The following is a 22,530-nucleotide window of genomic DNA, read 5'->3' as shown; positions in this document are numbered from 1 at the left end:
TCTGTACTAGGATAGAAGAATTAGGAATATCCTAGCAAATCGAAGTACAGCAGATCGACGACGGAAGACGGCGGTCTAAGCGATAATGGGGACGTCAAAAGGGGAAGGTAAAGGACGGAATCTCTCAATTAGTCCCAGCCTAACGGAGCTGGTTGAAACCTAATTCATGCCTCGTGATTGACAGCATTAATTGCCAGGTGAGTTATCAAATTGTCTAGTGGCAGTAGTCGCATAAAACCAACCGCCTTCAATGTGCCTGTATACTCCGTCCCCATGCGCACAGATGCTCGATTCAGCGTGGGTATAACAGCGTCAGGGCAGGGCCAATCCTTACTACTAACTGCCGGGCAGCACAAATCTACCAAGATCTCACGGCATGCCCACGTATCTATGCAATAGCACAAGGTAGTACCCAATGTCTTGCATCTCGACGGCACTGATTGGTCCTTTCTTCCGTCCCCACGATCTCCATTGCATGTGGCGCTTATCACATTCAGGGACTGGCAAAAATGACGACAGTCCAGTCTCTCACCAGCCACAGCACCTCCGTGCGCCACAGTTCAAAAGTCCCAATGGCGTTATCAAACTACAGCTTGGCAATGAGCTTCCTGAGGCGGTGCAAACACTCGAATTGCATGCTCACAGCTCGTTTGCGACGCCAACCACCAGATATCACCTGGTAATTCAGCTTTGCCCTCATGCAGCGTTTCTTAAGGCCTCAGATTCTCTCTTTTTGCATCGAGGCGTCTTACCAGTGAGGGCAGAGGGAGCTTTGCCAGAAGTCCTCTGTGAGACTGGACAGCTGTCACTGTCTCTCTAGCTCAGCGCTCTAAACATCAACCACATACGTCTCCAAGGACCGGCTTGCCCAAAATGTCAACCTCCTACTACATCTCATTTGCAATATCTGCAATCATCGGTGGCTTGTCCGTCATTGCCCTGGGCCGCCTTTGGGGCTTCCTCGTGTGGCTGGCCAAGAGATCCCTTGATATCATCCCCACCCGCTATCAACCCGCCGAGAACCCAACGAATGAGCACATCCAGATTCTAGTGGTGGGCGATATTGGCAGAAGCCCACGGATGCAGTATCATGCTCTTAGCGTTGCAAAGCACGGAAGAAAAGTTGACATTGTTGGATATAAAGGTAAGCAATTCAAATCTTATGCTGTCCATCAACCATACTTATCCTGAGTTTATAGAGACGGCCAGACACCCTGATCTCATCGGCAACCCCAACGTCACTGTCTATCCTCTCGCTCCTCCGCCAGAATGGATTGCTTGGGAAACGCTTCCTTTTTTCCTCAACATCCCCTGCAAGGTCATTCAGCAGTTCTGGACTCTCTTCGCAACACTCATGTACACTGCTCCCCCGGCTCAATGGATCATCATTCAGGTAACCACAAACATCTCTAGACCCCAAATATTCCTGAATTCAAAGATTCATTCTCACAAGCTTGTAGAACCCTCCTTCCATCCCCACGTTTCACGTGGCTCTATTCGTTTCCTGGCTTCGTGGTAGCAAAGTCATCGTCGACTGGCACAACTACGGCCACACTATCCTCGCTCAAAAGTCTCTCCTCCGAATCTTTGTGCCTTTCTACAAATTTTACGAGATCAGACTAGGCAAGTATCTAGGAAATGCGAACCTCGCAGTCACAGACGCCATGACGAAGCAGCTTCAAGCCGGCGGCCGATTCAATCTCAAGAACCCCGTCTACACACTCCACGACCGGCCAGCCGAAATCTTCCAGCCCATCATCTCTCCAAAAGCACGATTGGAGTTTCTCTCGCGTCTAGCAGAGACCAAGAGCCATGCCAAGAATATCGTCGATGGCTCTCTCCGTCTGGTCGTAAGCAGCACCTCCTGGACAGCAGATGAGGACTTTGGCATGCTGCTTGATGCTTTGGTCGCCTACGCCACGTCATCCTCGGATCAGGAGGACGTTCCTCCAATCTTGGCCATCATCACTGGTAAAGGTCCGCAAAAGGAAGCTTACCTCGAAAAGATCAAGGAACTCCAAGATGGCGGCAAACTTCCCGGTATTCGGATTCTCAGTGCCTGGCTTTCTAACCGTGACTATGCCTCGCTTCTCGCCTCCGCTGATCTCGGCATCTCTCTCCACAAATCCAGCTCTGGAGTCGATTTACCGATGAAGGTGGTGGACATGTTTGGAGCAGGACTTCCCGTAGCTGCGTATGCTGGGTTTGAGAGCATTGGGGAGCTCGTAAAGGAGGGGCAGAACGGATGTGGCTTTGAGACGGTGCCCCAGCTCACTGAGATATTCAGGCGGCTGTTGAGCCTCGAGGGCGCACAAGAGCTAGCCCATTTGAAGAAGGGTGCCATTGAGGAAGGCTCACGGCGTTGGGACGAAGAATGGGACAGTGTCGTGGGGCCATTGATAGGAGTAGCCAAGCAGACATAGGATTGACTTGATGGGAATTAAAACTTCTTTACCTGCCAGTTCCGATATGGGCTTGATGTATTTGTATTTTGCTGCCACCGTTGACAAAATTTGCTCTTGTCATGCTGATGCTATCTCGCCATCAATGAGTGAAGCTCCGCCCAGGCTCCAAAGGGAACCGGCATCTCCAAGACGCCAAACAATGCAAACAATCAGGACACCCCAGTCCTTGATAAAACGCCATCCACACTTTTAATATTAATAAAAGAGGAATAGAAACCCGTCACGCCATTGTCCACACGCACCCTGGCCCTCACGTATACTCCCCTCCCCCGCGCATCTAGTCCTCGCCCAGGCTCTCCCTCACGCACTTCCGACACCGTCTCCGATAATCCTTGTGCTTGCCCTCCTTCTCCTCACGCAGCATCCTCGCCGCCTCGACATTGGCAGGGCTCTCCTCGTTCGGGCTATAAAACAAGCTAATTATGCTGAGCAGGATCGTCTCGGGCGTCTGCACGGGACTCCACCGCTCAGACGCAGATTCGTAGCCGTACTGGTCCTCCTCAGGAGGATGCAAGATGGAGATGCACAGCTTTCCATTCTCATAAATATTAGGGTGAAAAGGGATCGGGTCTTGGAACGTGAGCGAGGGCGGCATGTGAGGGTAGTTTTCGGGAAAGGCGAGTCGAGCACGAAAGTTGCCTCCTAGTTTACAAATCAGCTTTCTCGAACCGCGGTTTACCAAAGCGCCTAAGGGAGTAAGAAAGAACAGGGAGAAGAAAATAAACGTACCGCCGTAGTATTTGCAGTCGTCGTTGATCATGAGCATGACTTCCCACTCAAACATGTTGTTGTCGTTGACGAGGCCGCATGAGATACCTGGCAGGTCCTTGCCCGTCTGCATTTCCTTGAGCTGCCGCCTCAGCAGCGAGGCGGCGGCGGCACCAGCTGAAGCCATGGCTGTGGCGAGGAGATGACTGGTACTCGAATGAATTCGGATTGAATGGGTTTTAGGTGATGCCCTGTCGTGAATGGGCGAAGACGGGGGGAGCTGCAGTATCGTGGGAATGCCCAATGTGTAAGAGGAGGGAGAGACGGCGTTAAGCGCTTGATACGGACGAAATGGCCTGGGCTATCATGGATGGGGTCAGTTCCAGTGTGTGGCAGCAACGCTGGAAGCTTTGGGGGGCTGCGGGGCTCGAGGTCCGCTATTCCGGCACCAGCTGAGTGGCACACGACCCCAGCAATTGAACCTGGATGGCCAACGGGAATTTGAAGATTTGCTGCTAATGTGCAGATTGCTTTCATACTTGGATCTTTACATCATTATTTAGTATGCTTGAATATGTACAGTTATATATGCCGCTCATTCAATGTCCCGTTACATCGCGTCCATATGCTGCTTCATCCCCGCTACATTGGGTCTTCAAACGCCTCCAGTCTGGGTATCATTAAGTCATCACTCCCTCATTCCCACCACAAATCACTTCTTCGACGAGCCAAACCCGGTAAATCCCATCTGTGCCATCATATCATCCTCGTCATGCTCCCCCTCAATCCGCACATCTTCACCATACTCCGTCTTGACCTTGGCCGCCTGCTCCTTCTCCTGGCGCTTCTTCTCTGTTTCCTCTTTACGCTTCTTCCTCTTCTCTTCTGCCTCCTTTTGCATCTCTTCTTCTCTTAACTGCAGTCTTTCGTGAAGACTTGTAGCTTTTTCCTTCTCGAGATCCTCTTTTCGGCGGATGTAGAACTCGATTCGGTCGTGCACTTCTTCGACAGTCGCTCGCTTGACTTCGGTCGTCTGGCCCGTATTGAGCAGATGCTGCGTCGTATTCAAGTGCTACACGTACTTTATTAGTCCCGAATTATAACTAGACTCCACCACAAGATGCATATACATACCTCGACCCATTGTAGGTTGTCCTTGAATGTAAGATCACAGGCCTCGCAGTAGAAACCGGCACCTTTACCTCGTTTTCCAACGCCCGTCCCCGCAGGCACCAGTTGCGTCTTTCCAACTTGTGCGCTCACGTCGATGATATTCCTCCGCGCCGATGTATACGTCTCATTACCCGTCAGAGGCTTGTGATACTTTTTGCCAGCCAGCTTGGCCTCGTAACGCGCCTTGCCCTCCTCCCTCTCCTTGGCCTCGCGTTCCTTGGCTTTCGCTGCATATTCGTCGAGATCCCAATTCTTTCTGAAATCAGTGTCCCCCGCTGCCACCCCGTAGGCGCTTTTGCTCTTTGAATCAGACATGTCGGCTGGCTGAATTGCGTCGTTGGAAATAGGTGTAGGAAAAAGAAAGCGGCTTAGAAACGGGCAGATTTAGACGCGACACCAAAAACCGCCGAAGCTTTTGGCATAAGCGGCAGACAAGGGTCAACCGGCGCTAAGATAAGAAATTGTCAACCCCACCGCGGGGCAGCTCCGAGAAGGACTTTTTTCCAATTCATACAAACAATCTGCATGTGTCAATCGAGCCAATATGTTGTACCTCGTTGGCTTGGGTCTCTCTGACGAGACGGACATCACCGTCAAGGGCCTCGAGGTGGTCAAGAAAGCCTCGCGCGTCTACCTTGAGGCTTACACAAGCATTCTGCTCGTGGACCAGTCCATCCTGGTATGCAGACACAGCATGGTTGGATGGAGGAAAACAGCTAACGCTGACTCTCAAAGTAGGAAAACTACTATGGACGACCGATAATTATTGCCGACCGTGAAATGGTCGAGTCAAACAGCGACGAGATCCTCAGGGATGCGCAGACCGAGGATGTTGCCTTTTGCGTTGTTGGAGATCCCTTTGGGTTGGTAACCTCGGCCATGCCAATGGGCTTTGACTAATAGTATATATCCAGAGCCACTACACACACTGACCTCGTTATCCGAGCTCGCGAACTATCCATTCCTGTGCGAACAGTACCGAACGCCTCCATCATGTCCGGCATTGGAGCCTGCGGCCTTCAGCTGTACAACTTCGGACAGACCGTCTCCATGGTTTTTTTCACCGATAACTGGAAGCCCTCTTCATTCTATGACAGGATAAAGGAGAACCGCGAGATTGGCCTGCACACACTGGTTCTTGTCGACATCAAAGTCAAGGAGCAGAGCTTGGAAAACATGGCCCGAGGCCGACTAATCTACGAACCCCCTCGATACATGACCGTTGGACAGTGCGCGCAGCAGATGCTCGAGATTGAAGAGGAGCGCAAAGAAGGCGTCTACACCAAGGACAGCTTGGCCATTGGCGCTGCTCGAGTTGGAGGCAAGACGGAAAAGTTTGTCGCAGGAACACTCGAGGAGCTGTGTTCTGCGGATGAAGAGTTGGGACCGCCTCTGCACAGCCTTGTCCTGCTGGGCAGGAGGGCTCACGAGCTTGAGCGCGATTTCGTACGTGAATTCGCTGTGGACAAGGAGAAGTGGAACAGAATATGGCAAGAGGAGTACGGAAAGCAGTAAAAAATACACGACAAATGTATAATTATGAGATATCACGTTGATTCATGAAATAACCTGAGTACATGTGAACCCTTCCCTTTTGTTTTTCCAGTTTTTACACTTTTTCAGGTATTCAGACATTCGAGGCACGCCAGTTACTAACTTCCTCGGCCGAAATCTCCCGCAGCTTATTCACATGAGCGGGCTTTCCACTGATAACCCCTTGAGCGATCTCAGCAGCACGGCTGATGAAGTTACCAGTCTGCAGAGAGTATGTCACGGTGGTCGTCTTGACACGAATAATGCCAATGCGAGGATCATTCTCCGACCCATCATGTACTCCGTCACCAAGGTCGCCCAACCACGCCTTCAGTCCGCTGCTGTACGTCTCCTTGACCAGCCCGCGATCTGTCACCAGGCTTGCTTTGCCCGAGACGGACGCCCACTCGCCAGAGCTATTGATGAAAGACACGTTGACGTGGGGGTCATTGGACAAGTCGTGAGTTTTTCCGGATTCGGTATTCGTGTGGAAGAGGAGATCGATACCCCCGGATTCCTATATATAGATATTAGTTTGTCATTTAAGCATGTGACGGAAGGGGGTCTGCCTCCACTTACCGTTGCAGCCAGGGCCATGCAGCGGGAAACTAGGTTGTTCTGCGACGACGCCTCGATCGTGGTCATCATGCCGAATTTGCAGGTGGTGGTGAAGTCGACGAGATCCGTCACCTTAGTTTGTAGGTCGGCCTCATCTTTGTTGACCTTGGTGTAAGGGTCTGCGGGCTTGTCGCCAAGAGTTGCGCTGGCGGCAGACACGTTCGCGGCAGACATGTTGAAAAAATAGTAGCTATTAATGGTATAGGTAAATGGGAGTATAATGGTTGGATTGTTGAAGTATATTTGAACTTTCGTCCTACATGGACATACTTTATATACCTAACTAATCGTTCCCGGAGAGCTTATACCTAGGCACAGGGTCTATGATACACCACATCCATCATAGGTACGTAAAATCGAAAGCAAGGGGCGATGGCTGGGAGAGATGTGCTGAATCATGACGTCAGGAAGATGGTGTTTTGGCCACAACACTGTACGTCTAAGCAGCGTAGCAATTTAAACAAGTTCAAGCCAAGTCATCTGATGACGCCCTAGTTTACCATTGGAAACTGAGTTGAAGCCAATATTAACGGCATCTCTCATCGTTCGATGGCGTCCCGAGGTTGGCGCTGCCTACCCTGGAGCCTGGGGTCTGGAGCCTGGGGTTTCCCATTATCCGGATCGAACCACCCTTGACATAGTAATCCTCTTCGCTTCGGTATCCCTGTTTGTTTGGGATTCAGGTACAGAATCCAATCGTGTACTTTACCCGTACAGAGTGAAATCAACATCTGCGACATTGAGAGCTTGAATTGGAGTGACGACAGGTGAATCAAGCAGCATCATAAGATGCAGAGGCAGATACCCACGATAGATAGTCGTCTCCACGATAGCGACAATTACTTACTGAGGTTAGTCGAGGCTTGCCTAGTCTCCGACGGAGCTGTGGAATCGCCATGCCCAGTCCAGGGTCCATTGAGAGGTAAGTATTAGGCCATGTCCCCTCGACGACCTGATTACATGAGGTGTACTCCGTACATACTGGTACAGTTGAAGCAATCTCACAGGGACCACCACACCCTTCGGCCATAGCAATTCTACCTTATTACCTGGTACTCAGTAATACACACCAAGATTCTGCCGTGCTGACGGCGAACCGTCCGTCACCTGATATCGCGTCCTCTTCACCTTCGGCAAGAGGCAAAGCCCGCCGCGGATGCCGTAATTGACGCCGTTCCTTCTTCTATTCCCCGCGCCATTCTCCCGCCGTTATTCCCACCAGCGATTCCGGAAGGCACGAACTTGCTGTCCTGCAATAACTGCCACCGCGGATAAAGTCCTGCTGCCAATTCCGAACACTGGGGAAGTAGCGGCCACTTATCTCGAGGCAGGAGCCCGTCGAGTCAGGTCTTTCCGCTCTATCGCTCTCTCCTTCTCTCCTTCTCGCCTTGAGTTGGGCCCAGCTCCCAACCTTTTTTCTCCTTCCCTCGGCCTCTCGGATTGTGCGGCCAGATTGCCAGCCAAGTGAATTTGTCCTTTTCTTTTATTTTCCTTTGATCCTCCTTGTCCTCCTCGTCTTCTTTGTCATCTTTCCAATCATCATCCTTGTCTACCTGGGACTTTTACCCATTCGGCGTATTTCCCGAATCATCCTCAATCTGGCCATTTTATTTCTCCCCAATAGCCGACAAGCTGCTCCCAAAGTGCCCTGGTTGCTACCAGCTTGCCCAATCCGCGAACCATCTTCCTCATCAGTGAATCACGGTCAATCGTTTCCTGTTTACTGCCTGCCACCTGTCCAGCAGCTGCGGGAGCCGGCATCCCTTTTATTCACTGTGCCGAACCGAGGGGGAAAGTCAAGCTGGCATTGAGTCGCACAAGGCTGGTTGCTTTGTGTGCCATTTCTTCCCTCGTCTTTCCCTTCCGACTTCCACATCAACTTCACACCTCGCAAACTTTTCTTTCCTCATTTTGTCGTCGTTTCATCGTGTGTCGTTTGTCAGTTATCAAACCTATCTAGTGGGCTATTCCCGTTCCGGCGTATCAGCAGCCGCGTATTACAGTCGACTTGTGTGTCAGGTGCTTTTTCTGTTGTTGAGATTTGATTTGAGGAAATTGTTTCAGCACTGCGTTATCTTCCATTAGACGCCTTTGCCCATTCATCGTCATTTTATCATTTCCATTGCAGCAAGCGAATTCACAGCAAGATGACTGGACAGGTAAGGATACGATTCCCAGTTACATTGGACCTTTTTCCCTTTGCAGATTAGATACTCATTCTCCTCCGCAGCTTGTGTTTCCGTGGGAATGCCGCGATAAAGAGGACCAGGCATGGATTGCCTATAATAATCCTCTCCGCCGAACCAACCAGATTCTCGTCGAGGAGAATATGAGACTCAAACGAATCCTTCGTGAAAACGGTATCTCTTGGTCGCCACTGGCGCAGACTCATCTGAATCAAAACGATCCCACACGGCGCAAGACCCGATCTTCCATCGCCGCCGCTGGCCCTAGTGATTCAACTTCGCCGTTCTTGCCTACTGAAGTCCTCTTGCGGATTCTCAAGTTTGCCATGAAGAGCAAGTATCCAATTATTGACCCCCTCAGCGCTGTTACGGCTGAAAATCTTACGGATGAAGAGAAGAAGAGAGGTAACCAGATTGCCATCCACTTCCTGGCCACCTGCAAAGCAATGCATGCCGAAGGCACTCGGTTCCTTTGGGAGTCCAATCACTTCATCTTCACCACCCCCCAGGCTCTGCGTAACTTTAGCGAGCTCAGTTTCCACTATCGGCACAAGATTCTGCATATCAATATGCGAGTCATTGCCCGTTACTACGATGACCAGCGTCGCAGGCACAAGCTCGAAAAGTACTATCACCCAGACTTGAAGAAGGATCAGCCTCTCAAGATCCACATGCGCCCAAAGGAGTCGCCTCTTGTCCGCGGTGGCTTTCGCTGCTACACCTGGAACCAGGTCATCGATTTCCTCTTGGCTCTTCGTGCGCCGTTTGACCCGACTTACAAGGACAAGAAAAACCCAAGACCAAGACTTCTTCCATCCTTGTCCTCTCTGCGGCTTGACTTGGTCAATTTTTCAGATTCTCTGCTGCCATTTTCCGGATCCGAGCTTCACGAAGTGGCATCTCACGAGTTGGGATGTACTTTGAATGAACTGCAAGTAACCGGAATGCCATTTGACGATGTTGGTATGAAGGCCTCTGCCGAGCTCAGCGGCCTAGTGAAGGACGAAGGCCTCTATCTGGATGCATCTGCCGCCTTTATCGCCCACCCCAGAGGTCTACAGAGCCTCTCGGGAGATAACTGGTGTGCTCGAGTGATTAGGGCATACAAGGACCTCAAGGAGGAAATGGAGGAAGAAGGCCTTGGGCTGAGTGGCGAAGACGACGATGAAAACGAACAATTCCATCTGCATTCTTTTGAGGGTTATCACAAGATAGGCACACTGCCCGCCGCTCCCTCTGAGGAAGGCCACCCCCCATCAACTCGCGACGAGAAGAGAGTCATCTGGAAGAAGGTCCCCGTCACCCGTGAATCCGACAAGCGCATGTGGATCCAATTCTCTCGAACTAACGGATATGAGATTGAAGATTCGGTCTGGGATAGTGACGACGATAGAATCTGTCCGTGCTGCGGCGACTCCCACCCCGGCTCGTCCATATTGGGGTTCATGAGCGACGACTACGAGTAAGAGGCTCGTTGTGTTTATTTGTTTGTGCATTGCCCACGTCATGATTTGAGATAATGAAGGAATTTACCGCAGCAGAGAGATGTTGCGTAGTATTATGTGCTTAGATACCCCCGCGGATGGTGGCAAAAAAAGGGAGCTCTGTACTTGATGGAAGCAAAATACAAGTGGGTTTAAACGGCTACTAGTCTGAGATTTGCGAAGCTATGCAATTAATTCCATGTTGCCGCTGCCTAGGTTGAGTGTGAGAAGTAGTTTGAGATTTGTGTAAGTGTTTGTTGAATGACGTGGGGTCTGAGGGCTGCTGTAAGGAGTCGAGCAGATGACGATCTCGCTGAGTTTTGGTTGGCACAAACACATCATGTTGTCAGTGGAAAATAGTGCAATTTATTCGCTGTTGTACTATCAAAGTGTTTGAGAGAATTGTAGTCGCTATAGCCAAAGATTGGGGCCAAATTGATGAAAACCATGCATCGTATACGACGTCGGATTGGCAACTCCCGCCTGTGAAAACCCCCAACTGGCATTATCTCACATGCCTAGATTTATACCGCCCGGAGATGCTCGATCTTGCCTTTGCTTTAATCACACCGATACGGTGCCGACCCGTCTGCTTTCAATGGCTGATCTGTGAATGCAGTACCGGAGCCCAGGGCTCGTAGATTGACTACGACTGGGAGTAGGAGCATAATCTGAACTGCTCGGGTGACCCAGAGTCTCGGAATCAGGTTCACTGGACATCATGGAACTGTCCGAGGTATCGGAGCCGTGATCATTAGGCTCAGGCTCACTGGACATCATGTAATCGTACGAAGTATCGGAGCCGTGATCATTGGGCTCCGGGACGGCTCCCAGAGCACTCTCGAGCCTTGGATAGAGCCAGCTTGATTCGAAAATCACGAGGTCTCTCTCCCTGTTGGAAAATTCGGTTCTGATTGTTTCCGCGTTGCGAGGTTCAAGAAGGTAATCGGAATTCGGATAAGCCACGAGGAGCATGCTGAACTGCAGGACCGTCTTGTACAGCATGCGGAGGAGCTGGCGGAGATGTTCCCTGTGGGCTGGGGGCCCGGAGGGGACGATTCGGGAGAGACGGATGTAGTAGCCCATTTTGGTGATTGTGGTGACGAGGAGTTTGCGGAATTTGGGGTCTGATAGTGGGTGTATTACGAGGCTCTGTGAGTTTTGTTTTTTCCAGGGGTCAGCGAAGTGGTGCTTTTTGTTTATAACGGATTTGGGTTTTTTTTTTGTGGTGAGTGAGGGAGCATGTATTACCTCTACAGCCCAGCAGAGACATGTCCAAGGCACTGGATATTGCAACAACTCCCACGAGTTTTCGAGATAGTGCCTTAGAACCGCCTGGCCTTCGTCGATGTTGACGCATCTCGCTTGTTCGAGCCATTGGTCCAACAAATACCCCATCTGCTCGAATCTCACGTCCCACTGTCTCGAAATCTCACGGACTGCTCCTTCAGGCGTAGCTATTCTCGGGGCGTCTTGTATGCCCTCCAAGCTTTGGTTCAGCACGTCCTCGTACTTCTCGACCATGGCTGGGACGGTTTGTCGGACCTCTTCGTAGGCTTCGTCCTAGAGCTGCCTGCCGTGTAGTGCGCGTATAGACATTGTATCCTGAAAGTGGGGTGGTGATGGGGATTGGGGTGAGGTGATGGAGGGAATAATATTCTATGGGTGGTGGGCGCTTGCTGATAGGGTTCTTGTTTCGCTTTGGTTTCTTTTGTGGTGGTTTGTGTGATGTTTGGAGAGGAGGGTTTGTAGAAGTGGCTGTGAGGGTAGGTCTTGCACGAAAGATACCTGGTTGCCATTCCACTAGGAAAGGAAGAATGGCAGTCGAATGGCAGTCAAAATGGTTGCTTGCCAGTAAAGACTACATTACTTTAGTACTATCAGAAGGTAGGAACAATGGGGATCGGTTTTTATTATGACAGGTTGTTTCGCTGAAACACTGCAAGGTGTCGTTAAGAACCTGAGAGAACACACTTATTAATTCACCAATACTACATACCTGCGCTGCCTCAGTACCTAATAACCTAAACTACCTAAACTACATATTGTAAGACTGGACGGTCTTATATAAGAAACCTGAAACCTTGCTCGCATCTACCTCAGTTTGGCGGTTCTACCTCTGTGGAAAACCGAAACAACAACACCTCGCCCAACCGGGTTCCGATAGCCACGATGTTGCCTTGCACCCACGACGCCGTAGGTCTATACATCTTTGGTATAGAGATGATCTCTCTGCCATTCCATGTAATCCAGTCATTGCCTAGTGCCACTCCATACCGTCCACCCTTTTGACATTCTTCGACAAGGAAGGGTGAATGCTCCAAGGTAGACGGATCAGCTCCATACTCAGTTAGGATGTATTCCGGCATCCTGGGGTCGAACCCGACGTTACGACCTGGCCAGCGAATGATTATGGGACCTTGAATGAGATCCCCAGTATTGGAATCCCAGACGTAAATGGTGCGATTAGTCGAACGTGACACAATTCGAGAAGAGTCCTGTGAGAAAACAATTGTTGTGATGATACCTGATTGGCCAGTCACGCTGTACTTTGGTCGTCGGGATTTGCAATCCCATACTATGATGTTTGAATCCGGAGATACTGAAACAAGAAGCCTTCCATCAGGAGAGAAAGCAACAGTTGTGACACGGTCTTCGTGACCCTCAAGAACTATTGCATCTCCTCCCTCTGCCTCTGGCAAGCAGCTCCAGATTCTCACAGTGCGGTCATCGGATGCTGAAGCAATAGAGTTTCCATCAGGGGAGAAGGTAGCAAATGTAACCCGCTGAGAATGGCCTTCAAAAGTGCGATATAGACTTCCTTCGACCACATCCCAAACCCTCACAAGTCCATCTTCCGAAGACGAAACTAAACGCTTCCCGTCAGGGGAGAACGAGATAGACGTTACCCCGTCTTGTAAAAGCTCGTTGGATTCCATCGGCATGTCTGTCGTTCCATCCCTGAGGTGAATATTTTTACCAGAAGTTGACGCCAGATATTTACCATCGGGGGACATGGTTATGTGGCTAATGGACGAACAGCTGGTGAAATCACTTAGGGCATTCGTATCATTACTCACGCTGCCTTCAAAGTCCCAAAGCTGGATAGTCGTGTCGCTAGATCCCGATGCAAGGCGCCCTTGCGGTAAGAAAGCAACTGCAATCACAGGCTTTTCATGCCCTCTCATCACAGATCTCTGGACTCTTGTCTCACTCTCCCAGACCTTGACTTCATTGCCGAAACCAGCTGCAATGAACGAACCATCTGGCGAAAATGCCACTGCGCGGATGGTAAACTCACAGTCAAAAGAACTGAGATTCGCTCCCGTTTCTACGCTCCAGATTTTGACTGTTAAGTCACCAGAGCCTGAGACAAGACGCTTTTCGTCCTGCGAAAATGCAACCGAATTGATACATTCTTTATGGCCTTGGATTGTTTTATGCAATACATTGCCGTGTCGTGCATCCCAGATCTTGATGTCCCCCCCTGCAGCTCCGGAGGCTATCCACGTTCCCTGCTGGGAAAAATCCACGGCAGAAACATGACCTTCTTCTTCAATAACCTCTTCAGTATATTTGCATGTAGGCTTCCCGAAATCGGAGAACTTCCAAAGTAAAAGTGCGTCTGATGTGGCCAAGATCAACTTTTCGCCCTCATCGGCATTTGGGGAAAATCGAATAGCCGTTATATCTCCTTGTTCGACCTGAAAGGTTTTAAGACTGCGTCCTGTGCTCAAGTCCCATAGGTCGACCGTTCCATTCTTCGCAGCAGAGGCTAATTGGCCACCAGCAGAGAAGGCAAGATAATCTCCCCGGTTTCTCAAAGATTCATGTTCGTTGTTCAGCTGTGCCGCTCCTGTTTCGGCATCCCACAGGCATATACCGAAACTCAATCCTGTTGCTAAAAGCCTTCCATCTGGAGAGAAGGCAATGCTATTGGAATGAGAGGCATTTAAAATGAAGGGGATGTTGCTCCAACTGTGAGTCATCCTTGGCGGTTCAACTAGCCAATCTTTGTTTTTGGCCATCCAGTCTTGTTTCAAAGCGCTCTCCTCTGGATAAAATATGGCGCTGCTGGGGTGTTTGCGGGAAAGACTGTTCTCGGATGTATGGAGGCGAAAAAGCTGAACGCCGTCCCGAACCAAAGAAAGAATGTGACTTTGTTTATTCTCTCCCAACTGCTCGAGACGTTGTCTTTCTGACTGGTCGAAATCTTGCGTCTTCAACCGTTCACTCTTCTCTTCTCTCTTTTGTTCCTAAAGATACATAGTTAGCTCTCATTCCTTAGCATTTTGACAGCTTTGCTGTTCTTATGCTCTTTGAGCCACTCACGAGTAGAACGCTCTCAAGTCTCTTCATCAAAATCGCTGCGTCGGCGTGAAGGCCTTCTGAAGCAAGTGTATCTAACCAGAGCAGGAAATGGTTCTTCATGAATGAAACCACCAAATCTACCATTTCGTCATCTTTGACAATATCTTCGACATTGATTAGATGCATTATCCAATGAAGAGTCCCATAGGCGCCAGGTAACATCTCTTTCTCGCTCTGGCTCGGGCCAAGATTGAGTCTGGGAAAACTTAAAGCAGCAATTTTGAAGTGTGCAGATAGAAACTTCAGGGACTTCTTGGCTATCTGAGAATGCAACTGGGGGAATAAGGTCGCATCCTCATGTAATCGTTGCCGTGTGACCTGTTGAGCTGCTGGATTTATGAACTTGACAATGCCTGATTGGACCTCTAGAAGTAAACATTTCTCGATTTTCGGCAGTGATTCAATTTGTGACGGTAGTTCCAGAAGTCGTACTAATTCTGATACCAGAAGGGGGCGGTACACAGCGGTCATAGTCAAAAGTACTAGTATTGTTTTGCAATCTTCGATGTCTTCCTCAGAAGTATTTTTCAATATGAAGTTGTTCACCGCGTATTCGTACAGCTCATCCAAGGCCTCGGGCATCTCTTTGAGGGCTTCAACTGCGTGACGACTATCTTGTCTTTGAAGAAATGCACAAGCAATGGCTGTCCATAGAGCATTCCCCCGTGACTTATCGCCGATGAGTTGTAAAACTTCGTTTTTTATTTGCTTTGTGTATCTTTTTTGATCGGCCAGCCGACGAACTGTGGAAAGAAGGTTTCGATGAAAGATTCCCGCGAGATCGGGCGTCCAAGAATCCTGCTCTAAATTGATACGCAGATAATGCCCATCTCGTATCAAGTCGAATTCAGTATGGTCATCCACATCTGCGGACAAAAGCCATTTGATCTTATGCGGAACAGTTGCTGTTGCCTTTATTAACCGCATCAAGTCGCCAAGGTTATCGCCATCAGCTCCATGGTCAGAAGAACATTTATCGATTCCATCTATCACTAGATATGACCGGACAAAATTCTTGTCATATAGCATCCCCCCAAAAATTGCTGATAGGGCAAGGAAGTCTTTTGCGCTGCCAAAGTTGTCTCTTTCAGTGTTGTATCGGGCGGCTTCCAAGTGGGAGATCAATCTTGGCTGTTGTCGGAGTAGAGAATGTATGAGGCTTCTCAACACACTAGCAGAGTTATCCATTCCATGGCTAATGCGGCCGCAAGAGTAATACGATAAAGCCCAGGATATTGCTTTTGAATCGCCTTTGCTCACATCGGACTTTTCCAGGGTTGCCTCACTGGAGAGGTGTCGGGCGATTGCCTCCATTAGAGCTGTTTTATCGACTTCTGGGCCGCCCCTGATCATAAGGACGCGGCTCGTGACATCGTCTGTGGTGTTCTCGTTGGAATCGCTGTTCTTGATGTCTTTTGCGCTCCAATTCATAACGCTCTTGTATTCCTTTGTTGAGCGAATCCATTCACAAAGTGCCAAAGTTCCATTTTCGCTTTGCTCTTCGATTACGCTTGACGCCGGATCAATTACGCCTAGGTAGGCTAGTTCCTTGTCGGTATTACTTGGCAAACTCATTGTTTCCTTGATTCGGTGTGAGATTCGGTGATTTTATTATTCCCAAATCGACAACTCACACACAAACTGATGTAGAATGGCTTCGAATTTATACTTGTAGCCAACGGTGGACTGAAAGGCGAGGAGGGTGCGGCCGGAACAGTTCAGTACCTAATACCACTATCACACAGAGGGATGTTCTTTGTTATTTGGTTAAGTGTATCATGTGTATCCATCAGGCGAGTGAAAGGCGAACTCCGAACCCCTTGCTCGCCCTTTTGCATTCCCCTGTAAGTTGATATTGCCATTCTTCGGTGGAGAAGAGTCGAACCTATAACAAACTCTTCATAGAATACCGATATCAAAGGACAAAGAGTATTCGCAATCTTGATGTTTGTGCTCTTGATTGGTGGGTTAGTCGCAGCATTATCTCGTTGCAGCCTTCTCATGCCAGTTGTATGACGCTTTACGCTCTAGTAGACTCCGAAGACGGCCTGGTGGGGTACCTCATGACAAGCCAGGTATTTCCAAAATAGTTTCCTACTCAAGGATCAAAAGGAATATCATTAAGCTACCTGTAGTCTTCCCATGCGCTTTGTTACAAGGAGTCGGGTGTTTCTTTGTTCTCCTTTCCGAATTCGGCGTCAAGTCGGAATCGATCGGGGTCTGGGCTCTTTTGAGAGTAACAAAGAAGCTTCGTTTCGGTCCCTGCTAAATTTCCACACTGTGCAGGATGCGGTAGTTGCCCATAAGCCCAACATCGCAATCCCGGTTGAATCAACTCCATGGAAAATGAAGGCGGTGGCTATATCCAACAACCCGTTCAATGTAGAGCCAATTAAGTTTACCAGATACTAGAGGGGCATATATTAGCCACATGGAGTAACAGATACTAGAAAAGAATAAACCTGATGGATCAATATCTTAGGCCGTTGATTTGAAGTATCACGCCAACAACTGAAGTATAATCGATACCTCTAGTAGCTAAATAGCCTATCATGCCCGAGAAGCACACTGCCACCTGGATGTAGTCAAGGCTACTCCAATGCCGTGAGAGAAACTCATACGAGATAGCTTACATACCAAGATATAGCCACTCAGTTCTTGAAACTGTCTCTTACTAGTCGCTCAAAGTCATAGTACTTTCTAAGCTCTCCTTGGCCACATAGGTTGTCTAGAATCACCCAGTTCTTCTCTGACATGCTATCAAATTTTCTTTTTACGGTCACGAGCCTCCAGCTTCCTCGTCGCCGGCCGCCCTCCTCGGATCCATCCCGATTCAAAATTGACGAGGATATCCGGGCGCATGCTAGGATTAGCGAAGCCGTTCCCGCAGCAATCGCGGTCGATACGGAGCTCCCCTCAATGACTTCGTCTGATTTCAAATAGGGAACTTGGCCAATGTGAACATTATGTCCAAGAAATCGATAGTCAAAACCAGTTCGTCGACTTTGAGGAATCAAGTTGCCCCATCTATCACAAGCCGCAATTGAGAAAACGTTCGGGTTGTTCTCGCCTACTGAACGAGCTCTCATATTACCTTCATCCGCTATGCTGCAGGTAATGACTATATCATCGTCTCTAGCGGCCTTGATAGCCTCGAGCATTTTGTTATTTGGATCTGAGAAAGCAACAAGGCTGAGAGATATGACATCTACCCCTTTACTGCGAGCCCACTCAATTCCCTAGAAATATGCAGATTAGCACTTTATATCATTATTTATATCATCATTCGTTGATCAGAGAGAAGGAAACAAAGGCTTATTCTGACCTTGGCAACGTTGTGCCCTGTAATCCCAGAACCATTAGACTCGGCCACCTTGACAACGTACAGGTCGACAAAAGGGTTTAGAGTGCAAATAAGTGCTGCCATCTGCGTTCCATGAGGCTCTGTAGCATGCCACCAGTTCTGCTCTTCCTCATCTCTGCTGACAAGAGAGATCCCCTCGACGATTCTGTGCTGCAGAGTACAATAAATATCATCGTTCAGATCTTCCCTTTGCCCACCTCCGACGATGAGGACGCCGCTATCAATCAGTGCTACCTTTATCCTCTTTCCTTCAGGATGCACCATTTGATAGTCGCAAAACTTTTGAAGGAATGCTGTCAAGTAGGGACTGAGAATGTACGAAGTCCTTTGAAATTATAAGATTGTGCCAAGTATACAGAGTATCCCAGAGCCTTACCTGTTATCTAGACTTTGACCAATTGTAGTAATAGTTTCTGGCGGCTTGATCCAGAATATTTGTGAAATTTGAATCTTGGGGCGCCTCTTAAGGCTACCATTCTGGTCTTCGCAGGCAGTTTCGTCGCCGCTTTCCCATGCGTTATACGTATTGGCCAAACCGCACTTGAGTTCTTCGGATACATTGTCGATTAGACGAGGTCTGATGATATCCTGACGCCGCCATGAGTCCCAAGTCCGCCAACGCTTTCAAGATTTAGCCAAAGTGTTTCAGCTCCAAGACTCACCTTCACTACATATATATTCAGAGATTTGAGCTGGTATCAAATTAGCCTGAGGATGCTTCTCCTACCAGAGAGCAAGTCCAATATCTTACCTGCTGGAATCTCGGCAATAAATTGAACCAATGATCGTGAACAGAGCGATTGCCACTCGAATAGAGATGCAATTCTTCTATGACAGTTGCATCCAAATCTTTGAGATACATGTCCAACTTTTTCCAATGAAGAACTCTCACACCAAATTTATTGACATAGGTCGCAATGTCTTCGTCAGTATGGGGGCAGTAGAGGCGATCTTTTACAGAAAGGCTTAGTGCTTGTTGAACACCTCGAAGTTCTAGCCAGTCAAAGACATCCATGACTTCCCTGTGATCTTTTGCCATATCTTCAACGCCCATGAATGGCTCCAGATTACCTAGTTCGGGGAACGCGACGTGTTTCAGAACCATTTCGAAGCGGAAGGCATCGGTCTTCATTGTCTTCAGTCCCTGAACGTAATTCGTAAAGTTTCCGTTGTTCGTATCCGATTTGAATTGGGAAAGATTCAAGGAAGTGTCATGAGCTTATTGGTCACTTAGGTTTGTCTGTGGACAGAGGTTCATCATGAATAGAACTAACCTTCCACTTTAAGAATGTGCAAATGGTCATTAGTACACTACAACGGCATGTGGGGAGATGATGGAGCTTAGACGTACTTTCTAATCTCCGCAAGATATCTCTCATATCCTGGATACCCAAATTGCGGCTTCGAATCATGCTGCCAACAAGCAAGTCACGGATAGTTCCAAAAATGCCATTCGTATTTTCAGCGGCGGAGCCTTTTTTGATGTCCTTTAGATGCTGTAGGAGGATTTCATACCCCTCTGCTTCGATACTGGCATCTATAAAAGCAGCATCACGCTCAAATATGGCCTTTGCCATATCAACTTTTTTCGATGAGATAATTTTTCGTAATAAGCCGAAATCTTGTGCAGATATGGACGCACGCCGTACTCGTTCCGGGAACATTTGCCACATCGATACAGTTCCCTTTTCAGCAACAAATGTAGCATACCCTTCCGTTAGAAAACTTGAGTCTCTTGACTCAAGTAAACGACGATAAAAGTTCGGTAATGGTGTTGTGACTATGATTTTCCAGGTTCTCTCTTTCAGGAGACCTGGGTTTTTTCCCACCATCATGTTGACTATACCCATGATCTTAGATTCGACATCATGTGGTAAAGAGGCAGAAGTATTGAGCAATAGTTCTATGATCTCCACCATATTTTCTTCTGCTGCTCTTTTGCCATCGTAAATGATCTGTTGTGGTTGCTGCGGCAGCGATTTAGACACGGAAAGTGAGATCCAGTAGTGCTCAAAGCTATCCATGAGCTCATCCAGTATGATTTGTAATATATTTTCGGATTTTGACACCACTGCGAACTGAAACGCTGACGAATGAAAGGTATTGCCACTACTATCCAAGGATGGCTCGAATGCAATTTTCGGATGACGGTAGCATATGGCCTTTATGATCAAGCCTGCATGCTCTAATCGCTTGAGAGTAGGTACGAATTTCGTTTTTTTGTTATCATTCTTTACAAAGTCTCGTGTAACTTCGTAAAGTAATTGGATTCTCTGAGTTTGAGTTCGTATTTTTTCCGACTCATACGTCAGAATATCTCTCAGTTGATCGAAAAGTGACGTTTTAGATTCTTCCGCAGCTGTCTTCGTAGTACGTTCATATCTCCCGATTCCCTCGCGTATTATATCGTATGTGCGATCTGCCTCCCATACGTTAATCAACGCCTCCCAGTAAGTTCCGATATCCTGATGCTCGTCATAGCTAATTAGCTTTAGCAATGGAGGCGGTTGGATCTCCGAACGGCCGGCGTTAAGTGAGTCCATGACGAAGCCAATTTGACAGTCACAAGCGTCAGAAGCTTGATGCCAGGTTATAAATGGGCTTGAAAAGTAGACGCGATTGTTGATCAAAAAGAAGGTCCTGAAACCCACGTGTGTGTATGAAAGTTTGGATTTGAGTGCGATTGAACCGAAATAGCAAAAAATAATATGATGTCCTACCTCAAATGGGTAGGAGCGTCTAGAATTACAGGTTGCCCGTGAATAAAAGCAGTCCGAAGCATCGATGATACTCCCGTTTTCATCAAAGCCCTCTAGTCCATGCCTCGAAGGCCGGGAGATTGCAAGCAGCGGTGAGAGAATTCAATGTCCGCCGGTTGCCAAAAGGTCGTCTTTGTAAAACTTCGGAAAGGGCTTTCACGAATCGAATCATATCCCATTGTTATTCATTAATAGTCTTCTAACATGCACACTATTGTATTTACAAATACGAGCTGTTGTATAACGAGTTTAATATCCGTATTGTGCACAGCACTCTATTACATATGAATACGAGGTAGTACAGCAAGGTCAATATCAGTATAGCATGATGTACTTTGCTCTTGTTTACAAATGCAAGTTGCTATACAACAGGTTTAATATCGGCATAGTGCATAACTGGTGACTCTGTTGTATACAAATACGAGCTGTTGTACTACAAGCTTATCATCACACAGCGGGGGCGAAATATTCTTGGGTGGTTATCAGAAAGGCGGCACGAAAATGCATCTCGCGCTCTGTTGTAGCGTGTCTACCGACTTATATCTATCTTTACATTATTACATGACCTTTTAATACCCCTAGTTTCAGTTTCAATGGCTCCCCTTTAAAACCTCACGGTTTGAAAAACGTTCGCAACTTCAGCTTGCAAGTAGCGTATCCAAATCATGGCCCATTATTCCAATCTCGATTTTTCTGCTGGGAATGTCATCTTCGATACCGATGACTACCTTTATGAAGAGGAAAACAACCACTTGAGCGATTCACTTGGCGGTTTCAAAACGTCAAACCCCGTTGGCAAACATGTTCAGAGGCAAATGATACGTGTCTCCGGAGAACGATCGAGATTCAAGAAGAGGGTTGAACTGGTGCTCTGCGTTCATGGCTGGAAGAACCCTGACAAAAAAGATCCCATGACCCTGATCGTATTAGGAGTGAATCTATCTTGCCACGTCCGCAACTTTCGGTTCCAGTCGGTACAAATCAAGCTGAAATTCCATGAGGATGATAAACGCGACCCAGCAGATCTCATTAAAGCGCAACCTCAAGTGGTTGCATATGCGCCTTTTGTGCAGCAGAAACTCTGGAACACTACAGTCACGCATATCAAAGACACCAATCAATATGGAGGGAAACTCAGCGTCAACCAAGTCGGCCAAGCAGATGTCAGTGCGACTAAAAGTTCTGAGGTCTCGTACACTCGCCAGCATTTTGACCGCGGATCGGCACATCCCCTTTACAACGAGCGAACGGGTAGAATATACGGTGTTGAGTGGTTCTGTGAGCAAAACAATCAACAGGATTACGGTATTATGCCCAACTTCCACTTGGCGGTCCTTCTCAGGCGATCACACGATGGGGATAGACCTATCTCATTCAAAGCTGAATTTGACATGCGGGCTGAGGCAGGCTTCAGGCACGACTTTGAACAAGGTCTGCGCCGTGCTTTTAGGAGTCTGAGACCCGAAGACGACCCCGTCTACTTTGATCCATCCAAGGAGCAGCCTGACGCCTACGGGGTTGGTGTGAAGCTATTGGAGAGCGTCCAAGTAGACAATCTGGGGGCTCTTGCGGAGGGAATGTTGTTGAGCAAGCTGATTGACTCTGCTGGAGGTGCATTGGCTGGTCTTGAGCCTATGAAAGAATTGTAAGGGTTGAGTCGCACCATTACTATCATAGATGATCGATAAAGGTACTTGGCGTATTTCAATACCTTACATCGATATATTTCTCTAGTTGCTAGTATTATTAGCCACAACCTACCTCTGTAGTTTTAAATTTAAGAAATGTGTGGAATGCTAAATAGCAGACTTGAGGTGCTGCCTAGTATTTTCCATATATGATTAACTTTGCAGCAGCTGGCCAATATCG

General features: G+C 48.3%; 10 protein-coding genes across 10 annotated transcripts; 4 read left to right on the top strand and 6 right to left on the bottom strand.

The window, feature by feature from the left end:
* The first annotated feature begins 254 nt into the window (after positions 1-254).
* V8C40DRAFT_255787 (chitobiosyldiphosphodolichol beta-1,4 mannosyltransferase) lies at positions 255-2,503 on the top strand. Its single transcript, XM_083218128.1, has 3 exons — positions 255-1,144; positions 1,200-1,393; positions 1,461-2,503. The coding sequence occupies exons 1-3, from the start codon at positions 874-876 to the stop codon at positions 2,421-2,423; spliced, it is 1,428 nt and encodes a 475-aa protein (XP_083068590.1). The 5' UTR covers positions 255-873; the 3' UTR covers positions 2,424-2,503.
* V8C40DRAFT_255786 (ubiquitin-conjugating enzyme/RWD-like protein) lies at positions 2,403-3,569 on the bottom strand. Its single transcript, XM_083218127.1, has 2 exons — positions 3,195-3,569; positions 2,403-3,107 (listed from the first exon to the last, which is right to left on the bottom strand). Exons 1-2 carry the CDS (start codon positions 3,358-3,360, stop codon positions 2,743-2,745), a joined length of 531 nt encoding a protein of 176 aa, XP_083068589.1. The 5' UTR covers positions 3,361-3,569; the 3' UTR covers positions 2,403-2,742.
* A 123-nt stretch (positions 3,570-3,692) lies between these two features.
* V8C40DRAFT_255784 (U4/U6-U5 snRNP complex subunit SNU23) lies at positions 3,693-4,714 on the bottom strand. The gene is made up of 2 exons (XM_083218126.1): positions 4,308-4,714; positions 3,693-4,245 (listed from the first exon to the last, which is right to left on the bottom strand). Exons 1-2 carry the CDS (start codon positions 4,659-4,661, stop codon positions 3,886-3,888), a joined length of 714 nt encoding a protein of 237 aa, XP_083068588.1. The 5' UTR covers positions 4,662-4,714; the 3' UTR covers positions 3,693-3,885.
* A 146-nt stretch (positions 4,715-4,860) lies between these two features.
* V8C40DRAFT_255782 (diphthine synthase) lies at positions 4,861-5,921 on the top strand. The gene is made up of 3 exons (XM_083218125.1): positions 4,861-5,025; positions 5,085-5,209; positions 5,261-5,921. Exons 1-3 carry the CDS (start codon positions 4,891-4,893, stop codon positions 5,859-5,861), a joined length of 861 nt encoding a protein of 286 aa, XP_083068587.1. The 5' UTR covers positions 4,861-4,890; the 3' UTR covers positions 5,862-5,921.
* On the bottom strand, positions 5,918-6,923 carry V8C40DRAFT_112087 (uncharacterized protein). Its single transcript, XM_083210800.1, has 2 exons — positions 6,459-6,923; positions 5,918-6,396 (listed from the first exon to the last, which is right to left on the bottom strand). Exons 1-2 carry the CDS (start codon positions 6,669-6,671, stop codon positions 5,974-5,976), a joined length of 636 nt encoding a protein of 211 aa, XP_083068586.1. The 5' UTR covers positions 6,672-6,923; the 3' UTR covers positions 5,918-5,973.
* A 1,528-nt stretch (positions 6,924-8,451) lies between these two features.
* Positions 8,452-10,250, top strand: V8C40DRAFT_112109 (uncharacterized protein). Its single transcript, XM_083210801.1, has 2 exons — positions 8,452-8,656; positions 8,728-10,250. Exons 1-2 carry the CDS (start codon positions 8,645-8,647, stop codon positions 10,147-10,149), a joined length of 1,434 nt encoding a protein of 477 aa, XP_083068585.1. The 5' UTR covers positions 8,452-8,644; the 3' UTR covers positions 10,150-10,250.
* A 388-nt stretch (positions 10,251-10,638) lies between these two features.
* On the bottom strand, positions 10,639-11,691 carry V8C40DRAFT_283134 (uncharacterized protein; the record flags this gene model as incomplete). Its single annotated transcript, XM_083221904.1, has 2 exons — positions 10,639-11,319; positions 11,419-11,691. 2 exons carry the CDS (start codon positions 11,689-11,691, stop codon positions 10,732-10,734), a joined length of 861 nt encoding a protein of 286 aa, XP_083068584.1. The 3' UTR covers positions 10,639-10,731.
* A 575-nt stretch (positions 11,692-12,266) lies between these two features.
* V8C40DRAFT_283133 (WD40 repeat domain-containing protein) lies at positions 12,267-15,009 on the bottom strand (the record flags this gene model as incomplete). The annotated part of the gene is made up of 3 exons (XM_083221903.1): positions 12,267-13,324; positions 13,382-14,423; positions 14,500-15,009. The coding sequence occupies 3 exons, from the start codon at positions 15,007-15,009 to the stop codon at positions 12,267-12,269; spliced, it is 2,610 nt and encodes an 869-aa protein (XP_083068583.1).
* A 2,180-nt stretch (positions 15,010-17,189) lies between these two features.
* On the bottom strand, positions 17,190-20,445 carry V8C40DRAFT_283127 (uncharacterized protein; the record flags this gene model as incomplete). Its single annotated transcript, XM_083221902.1, has 7 exons — positions 17,190-17,777; positions 17,864-18,227; positions 18,279-18,490; positions 18,565-18,594; positions 18,654-19,120; positions 19,177-19,182; positions 19,254-20,445. The coding sequence occupies 7 exons, from the start codon at positions 20,443-20,445 to the stop codon at positions 17,190-17,192; spliced, it is 2,859 nt and encodes a 952-aa protein (XP_083068582.1).
* A 733-nt stretch (positions 20,446-21,178) lies between these two features.
* Positions 21,179-22,481, top strand: V8C40DRAFT_255775 (uncharacterized protein). The gene has a single exon (XM_083218124.1). The coding sequence runs from the start codon at positions 21,327-21,329 to the stop codon at positions 22,308-22,310; it is 984 nt and encodes a 327-aa protein (XP_083068581.1). The 5' UTR covers positions 21,179-21,326; the 3' UTR covers positions 22,311-22,481.
* The last annotated feature ends 49 nt before the right edge of the window (positions 22,482-22,530 follow it).

Source organism: Trichoderma camerunense (assembly GCF_050948025.1).
Source record: "Trichoderma camerunense strain CBS 138272 chromosome Unknown V8C40scaffold_21, whole genome shotgun sequence".
In the NCBI taxonomy this organism is placed as follows: domain Eukaryota; kingdom Fungi; phylum Ascomycota; class Sordariomycetes; order Hypocreales; family Hypocreaceae; genus Trichoderma; species Trichoderma camerunense.
This window is presented reverse-complemented; position numbering and strand designations above follow the sequence as displayed.